Source organism: Bradysia coprophila, chromosome X (assembly GCF_014529535.1).
Source record: "Bradysia coprophila strain Holo2 chromosome X, BU_Bcop_v1, whole genome shotgun sequence".
NCBI lineage: Eukaryota > Metazoa > Arthropoda > Insecta > Diptera > Sciaridae > Bradysia > Bradysia coprophila.
Window position 1 is genome coordinate 3,959,190 of NC_050737.1, and position 16,607 is coordinate 3,975,796.

At 35.7% G+C, this 16,607-nt stretch overlaps 3 protein-coding genes across 3 annotated transcripts in view; 1 reads left to right on the plus strand and 2 right to left on the minus strand.

Annotated features, from left to right (window-relative positions):
- Positions 1 to 2,445: 2,445 nt before the first annotated feature.
- LOC119084022 (aminopeptidase N) overlaps positions 2,446 to 16,607 on the plus strand; it is a 134,343-nt gene continuing 120,181 nt past the window's right edge. The window contains exon 1 of the mRNA XM_037193844.1: positions 2,446 to 3,203. The gene's annotated coding sequence lies outside the window, so the exon portion shown is untranslated. The remainder of the gene's footprint in view (positions 3,204 to 16,607) is intronic.
- LOC119084096 lies at positions 4,135 to 8,349 on the minus strand. The gene is made up of 6 exons (XM_037193942.1): positions 7,837 to 8,349; positions 5,670 to 5,823; positions 5,477 to 5,614; positions 5,192 to 5,424; positions 4,920 to 5,134; positions 4,135 to 4,866 (listed from the first exon to the last, which is right to left on the minus strand). The coding sequence occupies exons 1-6, from the start codon at positions 8,299 to 8,301 to the stop codon at positions 4,209 to 4,211; spliced, it is 1,863 nt and encodes a 620-aa protein (XP_037049837.1). The 5' UTR covers positions 8,302 to 8,349; the 3' UTR covers positions 4,135 to 4,208.
- Positions 10,028 to 14,043, minus strand: LOC119084088. The gene is made up of 6 exons (XM_037193929.1): positions 13,609 to 14,043; positions 12,405 to 12,564; positions 12,217 to 12,348; positions 11,910 to 12,145; positions 11,624 to 11,841; positions 10,028 to 11,035 (listed from the first exon to the last, which is right to left on the minus strand). Exons 1-6 carry the CDS (start codon positions 14,041 to 14,043, stop codon positions 10,315 to 10,317), a joined length of 1,902 nt encoding a protein of 633 aa, XP_037049824.1. The 3' UTR covers positions 10,028 to 10,314.

Below are 16,607 nucleotides of genomic sequence, written 5' to 3' on the forward strand. Positions count from 1 at the left end.
TCATGATAGTCATAGAGTTTTGTTATTTGTAAGGTTGTGAAAAGGGATAGTTATGAATGCAATTTCGTGGCCAGAAATGTTTATACTCATAGCTTTATAATACTCTTTTTGAATTCTAGCTTCGGTGAGTGTTCAGTTACGACGAAGTTGGCTAATTTTCAGAGTTAATGAATGGATCTAAATTTTCATAGCTCATTTATCAGAGGAAGGTCAAAGATACAATGCATTTGTGGAGCCTGGATATTGTAGATTGCCTCAAGCGAAGTTTGTATACGACAAATACGTAACAAATACGTGTGGCAAAAAGCGTTGGAAGATTGTTCAGACGACGAAGATAAATTCGACACAATAATTATTAAAAAATAATTATCGGTGTAGACGAAAGAAAAGTTTCGATTTTTTTTTTGTATTTTAGAATCAGTTCAGAAGTAGATGTCATTTTTCATACAAATGTTTGAAAATGGTGAAGTGATTTTTCGACACCTGCATACGCACGAATACTGAAAAAAAAAGTTATTTACATAACAAGGGATAAAAAGTTGAAAAGTAGAGTTTTCGTGTGAATTTTGTTGGTCCGAGGTGAGCCGAGGTCACTAAACACACGAAAACGAGACCAAATTTCTTGCTTTCCCTAGGTGTGGAATAAGCCACTTTCGACCCTAGGGAAAATAAAAGCATTTAAAAATTCTTAAAAGATAGTCCCTGCCACGCATTGTTACATTTGTCCGATTATCATCTTTTGTAGCGCATTAAGCAGTTAGTGAGTCCATGGTGCAACGTTCCCACGCTACATATTTTTGACAATTCAAAATTGTTCGTTTGCATTAAATAAATAACGTGCTGGTTTAATACGGAATGACGATATATATACAGAACTTTATGAATTTCAATACGGAAGCAACAGTTTACCTTACTCATTTCTGCAACGAAAATTACCAAGTGCAATTTACGCACTCTTTCTTTGGCTTGTTCAACAAAAAAAAACTACGCTCATTCAGTCACACTGTTATGCAGTTATGTTGTACGTATGGTACCTTACCTACAACTTGATTTTGTTTACACTTTGTGTGTACTTCGTATTTGTTGTATACTTATGTTTTCCCTTCATAATTTCCATTCGGAGCGAATAAAAATATTTCAAAGTATGAAATCTTGCAGCGGGCACATCTCCCGCAACTATACTGTCGCGAACTTACATGCACACAATAATAACCCCGATAAAATCAACCCTCACTTTGATGTGTACTTTATGTCATTAATATAAATGTTTTTATCCCTTACGCGTTCCATACACAAGTGCATATCGTAAAACAGACGAGAAGTGCATGAATTGTTTGTTAGTGAAAACCAATCTTTGGGGCAATTTTGTGAACCGAAATTCGGTTTTTTCAGGATGAAAATACGCTGACGGTTGATACTGTTGCGTTATCACTAGCTAGTTATTTTTTTTGTATGTGTATACATTACATTGACGGTGGGGTGGTATTCAATTTATGATAATATTTAGAAGGGTAGTACATAATGTGAAATGAAAGAGAGGGTGATGAGCATGTATCGTGCTACTCGGTGAAAATAAGTTTCAATGTAGAATGTAGAAAATTTACGCGATAGGCAGAGGCGTAGGTGATTCGAGATGACAACGGTGCTGTGGTTCAAATTCAGTGTCTATCGAAAAGTTACATGTATCTTAATACTGGTTGAAACTAATGAAATCAAACATTTTATTTGAATCTGTTGAAAATACCTAGATCAAAAGGTCCGAACTAACACATAAAATTAAAGCTAACCTTTATATTAGTGTATCGATAGCGATGCTTATATCGAAGTATATTGATAGCTGGATAGAATCAACGTTATCAGTGACAGTGCGAGATTCAAATATACAACCCATCGGTGAAATGAAGTTCTCATACATTTTTGCACACAAGCTGAAAATTTTGACATATAACCCATCGCATTAAACGCTTTCATAACTGCACAATCTTGATAATATTTTATTCAAAAACAACAACAGCACCTTCTGTTCTTGGAGATAATTGAAGATCCGGTCGCATGGTATGTTTCCCACTCCTGCCTGCCGAAAAAATACATACAAACTGTACAATTCAAGACGTATTTTGCAGGCCCGAATAGCAATAAAAATATGGAAGAAGTAAAAAAACAAAAATGCTGCGCTGACAGCTGGGTTTCAGCAGACTAAATCTAGAGCAAATTGTTCTGCTTACCGGTTATCAAAACCTTTTTTGAAGAACATTCACAGAGTCAGAGCAACACTACTCCCTCACAAAATACATCCCCCTACACCATTGTGTCTATAAATTTTCATCCACCCTGTTATGTTCACCCTTGTTTTACACTACCACACTATCACTAGTACCCATCAGCGAAAACACAACCAAAGCAACATCATTTTGGTGTATGTGTGTTGCAAAATAGAAACTTCATCATCGGAATCAAAACGTTTGCAATATTTTCCAGTCATTTTCTTCAGAAATTTCAATCGGAAAAAGTGACTTGTAACCTCGCTAGTAACACATTTTGTTAGTGCTTAACAGTATATTGTTTTGATGAAAATACAGGCAAATTAACAACCGACCGTGCCGCCATAATAATTTATGTCGTGAAAAAGAGAATGTAATACCGCGCAATTAAATGAAAATGTTGTTTTTCTAAGTGAAAATAGAAAAAAAAAGTGGTGGAAAGTTAACCTTACATGCCAAGTCGGTATAAATAATCCTTCGCAGCCGGATCGTAAATATCAAGAAAAGAAAACATTGGAAACATTAGAATCAGTTGATAGCTTAAAACATAGAAAAATTGATTTTTGTTGACCCAAGTGGAGTTGTAGAATAAAATTTTCTGTTTCAACGTGTAGTGTTAGGGGTGTTAGAGGGTAAAGAGTGCATTTATTTGTCAAAGTAATATCTAACGGAAAGTACAGTCAAGGTGTTTGTTCTGCTGCTGTATTCATTTCTGTAAACGTTGCTTTATACGTCTGAGGTGTAACTGTCCGAAGTAAGCTTTATAACTGGACATTAGAAGTGTAACAAGTTTTGATAAAGAAATTTATTTAGATAATTTTCTTACGCGATTTACGCAGTTGTGATGTGTTGTGTTGTGCCTTTTCAATCAACCCTTATATCGATGTGAAGTGTGCATATCCAAATATTTATACAAGAACATTTTATCATAATCAGAATCGGGTAAGTCAATAGAAAAGTTTACCTTTTTCCGTCTCTCGAATTCATTTTTTTGAGTCAGCAACTATATTTTTCTGTGCGAAATTTTGGGTTGAGGGGATAGTTACCCTTATCAGACGTCATTATCGTAGCCAGTAGCCCGGATCTGCTGTTCAATGTGTTGTGAAATTCTCTTAATTAAAATTTTTAGTCCGATATAATTTCACCAAAACGACTAGTACAACTGAGTACAGCCTTTCTGCCAAAAAACGGAGGGTTCATCTGCCCACGTACGCTTTAAACGGCACGTACGCTATATTTTCACGCTGTAGAGTCTACAGTGTAGACGGCAGCTTAAAATGCATAATGTTGAGTGTGGTATATATGCACCTGCATAATTTCGTAGGGAGGTTGAAGAAATTGGACCCCAGAGGGTGATTTTCGAATAAATCAAACCGATAAAACTGTCAAAATAACTGGTACAAAGAGGAATGTGGTCGGTGATAGAGACACTTTGCACATTCTTACGAACGCAAAAAACGTCTGACAAACTTTCTGGTGCCGTAAGTTCACGAGGCTGTATTCATTCACTCTCTGCAAAGAAACGTTTTCCAATTTTTTTCATTTCTATTTTGCTCGATTAAGCTGCATCAATTCTTTTCAAGTTGATGTTGTTGATTGCGTGACTTACAATCTTTTTGTGTAAAGTTACCACATTCTTAAAGCTACTTTTTCTTTGGAATCTTTGTAAAGTTTTACTTTTAACTAATGTCAATGTTTGGATTGGGATTTAACATTCGATTTTTTTATATTCTCCGCGAACTGTTTACCTCCTCATTGCTTTGGATAACAAAAACCAGAAGCCTTTGGAGTAAAATATTTGCTATTTTAGTGATGCACAGAATAGAATTACGTCGTGCTAGGACATTTTATTGAAAGGAAAAACGACCATTTCATGTACTAATGTACTTTTACTCATAAACAACAGTGCAATATGTGATATACTTATAAAGGAACTACGACGACCATTTAAAAATTACTTTTCCCTATATGTGGCGTCATATCGTATGTAATAACCTTGGGAGCAATAAATCCACCGAAACCGCTGGTCTTTTTGAAATAAATACCAACACCACTCAGTGGTGCTCGTTGATCGAACGATTCAACTATTTGAGAATCAATAAACGGAATGGTTGTCTGGGCAACATCTTGCTCGATGCCGCTCGGCTGAAATTGGACAAATTTGTTGACCTCGACATTTTGAACGGAAAAGTCAGTTGCTTTCGGTGGAATGTCCGATTTTTTCAGGTTTATCGGCGTTCTGTGCACATTCTCGTGTTCATTTGAAATCCATTTGTGATCGTTGTACAGTCGTCCCGTTGAAAATTCAAACTTTGTGGCTCGTATTTCAATGTTCAACACACCATTGTTCACAATAAACCGAATGCCTGTTATTAAGGTACCCGGTGGTGCTAGCACGGAATCCAGATTTATTGAGCGATGTTGGTAAGTTAGTGTATGGTAGTCCACACCATCAACTTGTTCGCCTGGCTGGAATCGTTCTACTTCTGTGAAAGCATTCCACGGTTTTGTTAAATTTACTCGACCATTGCTAAGCAATTCGGATTGGTGAATGCCCCATGTGAAAATTCCCTTCTCTTTGAATAAACCCACGCCGGTTATTATGCTGTAAGATGGATAGTTTCAGCATATGTTCATTTTGGGTAGGAAAAATCTTACCTATTGGACGACGTGTCCGCTAAAACTTCTTTTAAACTGAAAAATCTTTCCGTCTTCTCGCTCATTTCGTCGCATAAACAGAAACAGTTACTGCATTGAACGAACCACCTAGTCCATGACGATATGCTCGTAGCAGATCGGTAACAATCTTCACTACCCAATTTTTTGCCAGAACCCAGAACGATGTTGGTGTATCGACGGTTTGAGTAGTTTTCCTACAAATGAACAACGTATTATTTGTGGCATAAGACGAAAACTATTCAAGGTATTACGGTAAAGCACACGGACATATCAGACTCAATGAAATCACAATCATATAGGGTTCCATTGCATCGGCTCTTTGCATTCTGTGGCTCTTTGTCGCATGGTGTACCTTCGTGACATCCATAGCTTTTGGTAGTGGTATAATCCGAGCATGATTTTTTACAGTCATTGTCAGGATTTAAGTTCACCTCGTTATCAACAACGCCTTCCAAAAAATTCGTTATTTGGTATCTAGGGTCATCTGGAAAATGATTTTCAATTTCATTCGAGTTAGGGTAACTCACTGACTGTACCGTAAGTTTGAGGCGATAGGTCACACTTCCAGATGTCCCTATTGGCTACGAGCATCAGTTCTTTGACGTGATCCTGAGTTTTTTTGCTTCGTTCCTTGTAAACGTTATGCAAAATTTTCGCTTTTTCGATGTAACTTTCTTAAAATATTTGAATATTTGATCAAAGACCGGTCAAAAAATTAAATTCATTTACTTTCTCCATATGCCGCCAAAAACATATAAGATAATTGAACCAGAGCATAGGCGCCTAATTCGGATTTAGTAACATCATTGTAGTGTTGAAAGAGTTGATAGTTTGCCGAGTCAATGGTTTGGCCTCGTTTAACACATTTTTGTTGTTCTGCGATCTGAAAAACAAAAATTAAATTTTCTCAATTTAATAAGAAAATTGACGACAAAATGTTTTCATAATGGTCAGTGTAGTTTACACCTTCAAACCATCCGTCATATGAGGATGTAATAACGCCTTGTTGGTAATTCAAAAAAGTCTGTTCAACAGACTCTGTTGATCTGAGGTTTTTCTTTGATCTTGTAAAGCCTCTACCTCTACCAAATCGGACCTGAGTTTTCAAAAACACATTCCATTCCAAGATTCTCTAGATTTCCAATTGCAGCACAATTGTCGATCTCAGCAACGCAAAATTATTCATGCGTTTTCACAGCCTTTTAAAATGTAGACCCATTTTTTGTATGAGAAAGAACTGTAAGATTCAATCCACATTTCATACGCGTTAACATAATATGTTAGATAACGTCTATCGCATGCAGAAGAATTATAAAAACATGAATTTTGAAATGGATTTAAATTGTTGGAATTCATAATACCATGGAACTCACACATGGAGAATTTTATTATCAGGCGGTATTTGGCAAACAAAAGAAAAGCAACTCGCAGTCTGACAAACAAAGTTGCATCTAACTACCTTAAATTATCATTCGTTCTAAAATAATTGGACAACAAACTGTTGATATTCTAGTCACCTACACTAATTTCTTTAATAGCAGCAACCTTGTGATCTGCTAACGCTTCAAAGAATCTTGTGTGTTTGATGTTAATTAAATTTCACTTTACTCATTATTTTCATCTAACCTTATTTAATACGGTAAGCGCAGAGAGTATACGATTCCACACCATTACTCCTAATTTAATAACGTTTTTACACAATAGTTTAGTCTGAACTGTAATGAACTGCATGTGTCGTCGTCATAACGAGTAGCAATAAGGTAAAGAGCTATTCTCTTTTGTTTTGATTATGTATGAAGCTTGCTGGTCTTCCATGAATTGAATGATTTATAAAAATCACAACATAGTGTCGGACACATAAAATCTGTGGAACTCCACTTCTTTGCTAGTTCGGTTTATCGTTTTATAGCTGATGAAGGATTATAGATTTTTATTTTGTTTTAAGATAATCCGTGAGTAGGGATGAAGAATATAAGTTACAAGTAGAGTTTTTAAAACGTTGCTGAAAATTCACTTTTAACTATACCAACAACTCTACAGCGCAATATACAATAATATAAAAAAAACCTCGGATAATCACACAAAAAACCAGTCAATTGCAGCCTTTGAATGCCATCAATAAGTTGTTTTATTGTTGGAGTCAACTGTTTTTCAATGAACTTTTGAAAATCTAACTCTTAACTTGAGTTTAATGGACAATACCACCACATCAGACCTCACACAGTTTGTCGCTTTCTGGACATTTTACATGTCTGAAAAAAGCATTCCGAGAGGAAAGTTTTTGTGTTAAACGTAATGACATAATCTAGCACTAATAATCAATTGGACTATAAAAGCAACAAATTTATGCAATAATTGAGTAGCATCTCAGATGTATCGCAATGAAGGCATTCCACGTTAATGTCTTATGCAAAAAAAAACTTTCATTTCATATTCACAACCAAATTATTATATGATTCGTCTGCTTCAGTCAAAAAGCAGCTAAAACGTCATTTTATAGTCAGTTGTCTTGGTCAGTTTGTCCGGATTTGGAGAAGTGGTGAAAAAATCTTTCTCGAGGGGGACATTCGATGGCAATCTAACTCAGCTACATTTAAGTCACAGCGATATTATAAGACTTAACCGTTAAGATATTTACAAACCGCACGTGCATCAGCTTATAATCATTAATTCTGCTACTTCTTTTGTTTAAGGTATCGTCCAGAGTGTATATGAAATCTTTTACGTTAATTCTAACATATGTTACAGCTTATTTGTGTCGCTCATGTCGATATCAGATGAACAGGATAAGGATTAGGATTTTAGAATCTTGGAAGTCCTTTTTCTTTTTATTCTTAATATGGAATTCCTTAATCATTAGCATTCAAATAAGCTGACATTGAGTGCAATTTATTACCGTCTTGACATAACCGAAAAAGTCTTCCCTCACTACCGAATCATATATTCTGTCGACCAGTGTAGTGTTGCTATTTTGCATAGCCATCTCTAGAATCTCTTTTTTTAACGAGTCGGGATCGGTAGAATCGTGCAAATAGTTCTCTTTCACTGCTCTCATCTTCATCTTCACATCCGCAACATATTCGTCGATAATATTCTTCCCGTTCAGCAAGCGTTTATCGCTCAACGATTCACCAGTTAGAAATGAATTGGAAAACAATTTCGAATGTTCACTGTGAATTTTTTGAATCACTTCTTTCAAGTTCTTGTTGGACGCTATATCGTTCCAAATATCCCGTTCTGTCAGCAAGTAATCGTTCCTCAAATAGTCTACATACACTTCTTCCGATCTCAGATGGTCATGTTCACTTAACGTATGGCCGAGGAACGACAGACCAATCAATAACACAACTAAATTTGCCATGTTCACTTTCAATCGCGAGATGTGTCCACCTTCACCAAATATGTTGCACTGACTGGCTCTGAGATTAGCATATTATTATCATGAAATCGGCTTACCGACCAATGAAACGATGACGCAACTTTAATATCTGGTTTTCATTTCATAGAGTGAATTGAAGGTTATTTTCATTATTTGTTAAATTAAGTCAAATCGTATGTTACTTTAGCATAAGTCTTCAGTAACCACTGCAATTATAATGGCTGGTGTTGGTAACATTGTCTCATTGCACATATCGAATATAATTTTATTCGGTTGATATATTTATGGTTACGTGAGTTTACAGAGAGGACGTGAACTGTACAGATGGGAATAATCGTTTACATTTCTATTCAAATAATATTGATGACAATGCCATACCATCTGTAATTGAATTGCACGCTGACAGGTAAGGAAAAACCAATTGAATGAAGTGATAGGTATAACAACTGTTTGGGTGGCAGGAAACGTTTCTTTATGCAGATCGTTCAATTCACAATGTTTTTGTCATATTTGCATGTCCTGAGGGTATCACACTTCTTCTGTTATTCTTTGCAAGGGTTGTCGTTGTGACGTGTCGTAATAAATGAGTTTTGTTTTAACATTCGGAGCATTACTTGGATAAGATATAGATTATGTAATTGTAGCTTTTATACATGGTTAAAGGGAAATATTAAATGTCGATTTTGTTATATACTCCCTCCGCTTAATCGGGGAGCGTTTTGTCCGTGAAGAGTGTTAAAAAAATAGGTTCGTCAGTAGAACAAATTTACGGGAAAAGTTTCGATGTTTTTCTACGTGAAAGGTAAAAGTTTGCTCTTTGATTAATGACCGTTGAAATAGTGGAAAAATTTGAAACGATCGTTTCAGTGTGGTGTCAACATCAACACACGAAATCGAGGAAGCGAGAAACGTGGGATTGAGTTTACAAATCCTCGTATTCATGAAACAATTAAGTTGAATACAGGATGTACAGGCAGATCGATTTTACCAACTTGAACTGATCCATTACACTTTTTCAAATCATACTTCTTGTGGTTACCGTTAACCAGCACCTGCTACGACAAACCATCTACAGTCAATGAAAGATATATCATATATCCTAGATGGCCTTCCCTTAATCTATCAAATGTATGTGTAGTGACATGAGAATGGTACTTTTGTTTGGAAACCAAATATTATGTCACTCAGGGTAAAGTAGGATTTTCGATCCGTTTGTCAGTTTATTCCAATACATGTAGCGTGTAGCGTGTATAGCGTAATACTTGGGAGAATATACTCCGGAACATAACACCACATTTCAGCATGCAAAATCTTCCTACTGAATAAAGTACATACCAAGTCTCATTGTCGTTTGTGAAGCGGGCTAGGTGAAAATGTGAAGAAATAAGTTGGCTTGCACCTTCTTAGGAAAAGTAATTCCTCAAATGTGTAAAACAATAAAGGAGAATTTTATGGTGAAGACACTCGCACGAAATGACTCGGAAGTAAAATAAAATCGATTGAATAACAATAAAGTTCTTTTAATATACAGAAAATGGCGTACTCATACATTTCTTTCTTCTAAAATTGTATTCAGTCAAATTACAATCGCTAAACCGAACTGGTGTGCATACGTTATTTTGCACCAGCTGGTCACATACAATTCCAAATGGGACCAGCTGGTGCAAAATAACGTATGCACACCAGTTCGGTTTAGCGATTGTAATATTTTTTCTTCAGAAATTCTTTAAAAAAAAAACTTTTGCTTCTGTTCAACAAAATAAAGTTTTATTGAAGTGGTCGTTCAATGGACCGATAATCTACAACGTTTTCAGTCGCTTCGGAGGCCAATTGAAAATATAATATTGATCCGCCTTCCAATAGTAGAGCAGTGTAGCTAATTTATTGGTGAAACCATACGATCGTTAAATTAATGTCAATAATACATAGGACAATCATTGGCCGAACAACAGCACTTTATTTTAAACAAAAACTTCTAGTCTCTTGATGCTTTCGCTAGTTGCCCAGATACGACGACATATCATAAACTAATATTTTCGGGGCAATAAATCCTCCATATCCGGACAATCCTTTGTAATAAATACCAACACCCGATAATAGCGTCAATTCTTTTGGCCGAACAATTTGATTATCGATAAATGGTACCGTTGTTTGACCTGCATCCTTTTCGGGGTCACTCGGTCGGAATTTGATAAATTTATTCGGAGTTAAGTTTGGCACAGAACGCTTCGTTTCAAACTGGTTAATGGGACGAGATGGTGCCGGTCGATGCAACAATAGTACCGATCTCTTTTCGTTTTTACTTGAAATCCACTCGCTGCGTCCATACAGTCGTCCTGTGTTGAAATTGAATTGTGTGTAACGAATTTCGAAGTTCAAATGCTCCTTGACCACGGTAAATCGTACTCCTGTAACGACACATCCAGGAGGCACAGTTATCGTGTCCAAATTAACTGATCTGTTTTGCCAGGACAGCGTAAAGTAATCTACACCTTCGAATATTCCAAAATCGGATCGTCTGAAATCCTGAACTATAAATTCTCGTTCATCGTCAGTTATCTTTTCGGTGAAACCCTGATAGCGTCGACTAAATTCGCTGTCGTATGTATTGTTGTAAGTTCTTTGTTGAACTCGACCATTGCTCAACAGTTTCGACTGAATAATTGTCCACGAAAAGATACCATTACGTTTGGTGATGCCGACGCCAGTTATTATCCTTTAAAATGAAATGAAACAAAAAGTTTGCTACTCATTCATAGTCGATTTTTAATTTGAACGACGTAATGGAATATGGCACGTTCACTGTGTTGTACACAGTCTCGTTATTGGTTGTACAGTACGAGGAAGCCTATTCTTGTTTTAATCATTTTCTCTCAATGGAATCAATAAATGTCGACAATGATCAAGGATAATCCTTTTAAGGAAATGTTATTGGATTTACCATTTGGACATTAAATTTCTTTTATTGGAAGAAAATCAATTTTTTATTTGCTGATGTATTACAATCCAAATTGTATTTACCCAATATCTTTAAATTTGCCCTCACTTTGCCAATTTGATTAAGTGAAAATAGGTTATGTAGGAAGGTAGGTAGGCAGCAGACCATAGACATTAAGGAAAATTCTTTCGGTGATGTAATCGACGACTACAATAAGCGATGAGCTCTAGCTTATATGGTTAAGAACATTGAAAACGATTGAGTGCATCAATCACTTAGAAATAAAAGGATGGAAGAGACTGCTCAATCTATAGATTTACGGCAACTTCCAATTACAACTTCCAATAGACACAATGAAATTCTTACTTGTTTTTCCGAATAGTTGAAACTGCAGGCTGCAAACTGAAATATCTGTCAGAATCAGCATATGAATCACAGTAGCAAAAGCAGTAAGAACAATGTGTTAAGCAAATGTTCCACCATGACGAAACTTCTGATGGTTTAGCCGTACAAGGATGTTGTCCGAAACGTAAACCAGACTCGAATTTTATATTATCATAGCGCCGATTCGAGCCTTTATCGGCCTGAATGAAATGATTTTGTTTTTTAATTTAAATTTAAACAATTAACAGTCAGTGGTCGATTGACTTACCGATTGACAAATTGACATGCTTGACTCAATGTAACTACAATCTACAATTGTACCATTACAAGCGGACACATGTCCAATGCGACGTTGTCGATCACAAAATGTTCCATCTGAACAGCCAAAATTTCTTGTCCATTTGTAATCGGCACATGAGTTCCAACATGAACCGTCTTTGTTCAAATTAATTTCATTGTCAATGTATCCGGTTAGAAAATTTGTTATTTGAATGGACTCATCGTCTTTCATAAAAATTTAAATTGGATGAAAGAATGAAAAAACAAACAGCGCGAGAAAGAAATCACCATTCTACCTTCAGTATAAGTAAGTGAATCGCACATCCAAACCACTTTACTCGATGTATGAATATTCTCTCTAGCCAATGCTGCAATTTTACCATATCTTGTGTTGAAATCGTTCTTCAAAATTGTGTAGTCATGTTTCTCTGTCAAGCAATTTCTAGTTTTATTTGAGTTTAAATCTTCCAATTTGATAACTTACCGAATCCCCGCTTTACCACCTGCACCATATTGATACGTTGTGTGGTTGCATATGAAATTAGCATCGATGCTGCTATTATTTCGTAGAACATAAATAAATCTTGACTAGCGGACTCTATGGCTCTCGTCGCAATGTTAGAACAATTTCGATTTTCCGCTTCCTGTTCGTTGTTGAAAATTTAGCTTTTAATATAGCGTTTCAATTCAATTCGAATCGATTCATTGATTTATGGTCTATCTGCTGCAGATGACAAATATGATAGATTACAATGGGATATAAGTATCATTTAGATGTATGAACTAGTTGGAAACATGGAAACTGGAAATTTAAAATTTAAATCGAATTAAAAGTTTGAAAGGGAAATGGAGATACTCAAAAATGTTTCGATTTGATTTTATCAAGTAAATAATTGAAATCGACAGTTTTCAGGAAAAAGTTGGGTCAATGGACAATAATTTTAGAGATTTGAAGCCTGTGTATCTTGCTAAAGTTATCCTTTGTTGCATGGACTAAAAATGAAAATTCTATAAATGGATAGGAGGTAAAATTAGCTGAGTTCTAAGGTACTTTTATCCACCTGGTTACACAGGGACTATTAAAAAAAGTTTTCCAGAACGGTTTGAAATTGGAAGTAAATTTAGTTGTTCTGTACCGTAATCCAAAACCATATGATTCAAATCTTGTTGGGGCGCATAAAAGAAAGAAAGAAAAATTATTAAAATTCTCATTTCATTTCCCGTGTTTCCTTGCGAATTTTCTTCATTTTCTCGTTGTTCTTGGAAGCAAGTTTTCAAGTAAACTCGAAGAAATCAAGAAAATTCAAGAATATTTGATTCTTAAAAAATGGTGTTACGGTCAAGAGATACCCGGTTTCAGTCGCATTGCTATAAAATCATCTTAGTGGGAAGGTATGTAGCGCTATCCTAGACTCAAATAAATTATGTGGTAGATACAACTATGCCGGCGATGTGCAATAGATGATAAGTTTTTGTAAATCCAGCGATGTTAAATAAACGTTGGTTACGGTATGAGAATTTATGATAGAACGTGATTACTTATGGCAAGATCAGTAGTAGAACATTTAAACGTAGCGAAATTGTTTAAGCAACATTTTTGTGGGATGGAATTGTCTGATGAAAGCCATTGACTTTTTTTGTAACAAAAATTGTTTGTTTCGGAAACGTAAAATTTCTCACATACTCACCTCTTTTATGGTCTTAAATAAGTCTCCTGACACAATGCGGTTATAATTTCTGATGATTGTCTCACTCGTTTCATCGAAGCCGCTATTGAAGCCATGTGACTGTTCAAGTAAGGAAATCAGTGCCGCGTCTTCCTGAGCATAATTATCGAATTCTTTGAATGTTAGGAATCTTTCGAATTTCGATTTGTAGTCATCGTTCATCACGTCACTTAATGCATTACTAGAGAGAAAATCACGGTGCTCCGAACGTATTTTAAAGATAATGTCTTTGGTTTTAATACCGCTATTGTAAATAAAATTCCATAAATCACTTTCCAGGAGCAAATAACGCTGCACTAATATGTCAATATACAAATTTTCGATTGCATTATTCTCTTGTAATTTAACAAAGTCAGTTGATGTCGTAATTACAACCAACAATAATAATAATTTCATTTTGTTACATCAAAAAAACTAAACTAACTGATAAAATTGTTGTTTTCGAGAGCATTAGAACAATAAAATACATTTATTTATCAAAATCAAGAAATGTGAGCTCGGAATCGTATGCACGTTTCATAAAAGCATTTACGATAGAATTATCAAGAGAATAACATTCATAATTGCATCGTAAAACATAATTAACTGCAAATCTTAACCACATGAGGAAATGGATACAGCGTACACATTTCGTAGAGATTACGCAATTAGAACGGAAATGTAAGGTATGCAAGCGAACTGATTACTATGTGGAAAACCCTAGAACTGTTGAGATCACTTTGGCGATCGAATAAAAGAAAATTCTCTTATTTTGTCATTGCTCTGAGGGCATACAAAGGACAAACCGACAGAGGAAAACGATTGGATTATGAATCTTCTTTTCGTTAAGAGCGATCGATGCTTCGCTGAAAAGCTTATTTTGCATTGTTTATTGTATTTTAGATGATACAGGAGGAAACGTAGATTAAATTTAGACATGAATTTTCTCCAGCTGTTTTTTAGACCCGTACGAAGTACTGGGGTCTTATAGGTTTACGCATACGTTTGTAACACGTCGAATTGGACTCCCTGAGTAAGGGGAAACCTATTGTGGTTGTCTAGAGATGCCAAATCCGCGAGAAAAAAAAATGTCCGCCTGTCCGTCTGTCTGTCTGCACGATAACTTGAGTAAAACGCATCCGATTTTGAAAATTCTTTTTTTTCCCGTTTGGTAATGTCAAAAGACAGGCTAAGTTCGAAGATGAGTAATTTTGGATCGACCCCTCTCGAGCTGTGGCCCAATAAGTGCTTTACGGTTTTTCGAAGATATCTCCGGACATTTAAACGTTAAACTTGTAAGTTATACGTCAAATAAAAGGTATTTACAATACCGATCGACAAAAAAAAAGTTTTTGGAAATCGGATGACCGACTCGTGAGTTAGACCCCTTGGTGTGGAACAGGCACAGGGCGGCAAGCAGTTTTTGCTTGTAGGTCGGCCACATTTGAACATATTTCGTCTGTTTTAGCTTTATTAGATAGGTATTGACCGTACCAATCAGGGAATTTTTTTTTTATGAAATTATGTTCTCCGGAGCGTGAGCTAGGTCTCTTGGAGTGAGCTCTTATCTGGCTACTCGGAAGTACAGTGAACGTGGTGTATTTTGACAATATCTCGAGTAAATTTTGACCGAATTTCATGAATTTTTTTTTGTTTGAAAGGTAATAACGAATGTAAAGCGTCGGTACTATTTCCGGTCTCCTAACAAAATGGCTTCCGGCGGCCATATTAGATTTTAGTAAAATAGAAATATCTTGGGAAAAATGATACTTAGAGAGTTTCTGTTAACATGGAAATAATTTGTTATGTGTGTGGGGTTTCAGGGATTCCATATACGGACATCTATATATACCTATATACAGCTATATTGAGCTATATACAGGCATATAGAGCTATATAATAGCATATTCCTCTGTGAAATGTTTATTTATAGTGAAATATAGTTAAATATAGCGGTATATAGCTGTTTAAATAGGAATTTATGAAATTTGTCTTCGTACGGGGCTGTCTATATTGCCTCCGGCAATTTAGTTGTATATGATAACAAGGCAAAGAGTGGATAATGTAAGTGATTTTAAAGGGAGAATAGTTTTTCAGCAGAGAAGAAAATGAAGTAAGAGAAATGAAGAGTTTCACATTAAAGGCTTTTGATACGAATAGGTGTTTCGTACGGGTCGGCGTTAGCTATGTTTTTTCATAAAAACAAAATTACTCATACGTCCTTATACGGTTTCACCACTACCACACGGGATGTGTAATAAGTATGACACTTTTGTGTGTATGCGTAGATCAGCTGAAAAACATCTGGAGAAAACAAATGTCTAAATTTCACCGACGTCGCCTGTATCTTTTTACAAAAATACTTTTTGAAAGATGTAAGACGACGATAATGACCACAAATGTCTTGTCTTGAAAGGTTCCACGGAAACACTGACCATGTTGAAAAAACCGAGGGGTAAATCACTGATTTTATGACAAGGATTATTTGGTGATTATATGGGATTATATGAGAAAGTGATTACCACCTCGGAAAAAACCTGTAGCAGGTAACTTTGTCTCCAGGTAATCTAGAATAGCTGCCACAGCTGTAGCTCCTCATACAAAAAATACAAGGGTAGCAGCTATTCTAAATTACCTGGCGACAAAGTTACCTGCTACAGGTAAGAACTTCAACTCTATTTTGTCAGTGAAAAACGTACAACAAAGTTGAAAAATCACAAAATACAGCAAATCACGGTAAGTTACTTTATCTATATGATACAATGATAAAATATGATCCCGAGGAGGCTCGTTCTTTCTGACTTTCTGAATGTATTCAATCGCAATCACTGAATATTTGAATTTTTATTGGCAACGACTTTCATTTGTCATCAACAGCGGCAAAAAATAAATAAATTATGAGCTATGGTTAATGAATGTGGTTTGGAATGGCGTGAATGGTAAAATGTACAACAAGTGAAGTAAAAGATTCTGTTAGATTC

Bases quoted from the DNA above. Each gene is read 5' to 3' on its own strand.
- LOC119084096 (XM_037193942.1), bottom strand. From the start codon at position 8,301: ATGGCAAATTTAGTTGTGTTATTGATTGGTCTGTCGTTCCTCGGCCAT. The intron at 5,425-5,476 runs GTACAGTCAGTG...ATCATTTTCCAG, and splicing joins CCTATCGCCTCAAACTTACG to ATGACCCTAGATACCAAATA. The intron at 4,867-4,919 runs GTAAGATTTTTC...TCCATCTTACAG, and splicing joins GCGGACACGTCGTCCAATAG to CATAATAACCGGCGTGGGTT.
- LOC119084088 (XM_037193929.1), bottom strand. From the start codon at position 14,043: ATGAAATTATTATTATTGTTGGTTGTAATTACGACATCAACTGACTTT. The intron at 12,565-13,608 runs GTGAGTATGTGA...AACAACGAACAG, and splicing joins TATTTAAGACCATAAAAGAG to GAAGCGGAAAATCGAAATTG. The intron at 11,036-11,623 runs GTAAGAATTTCA...TTCATTTTAAAG, and splicing joins TCAACTATTCGGAAAAACAA to GATAATAACTGGCGTCGGCA.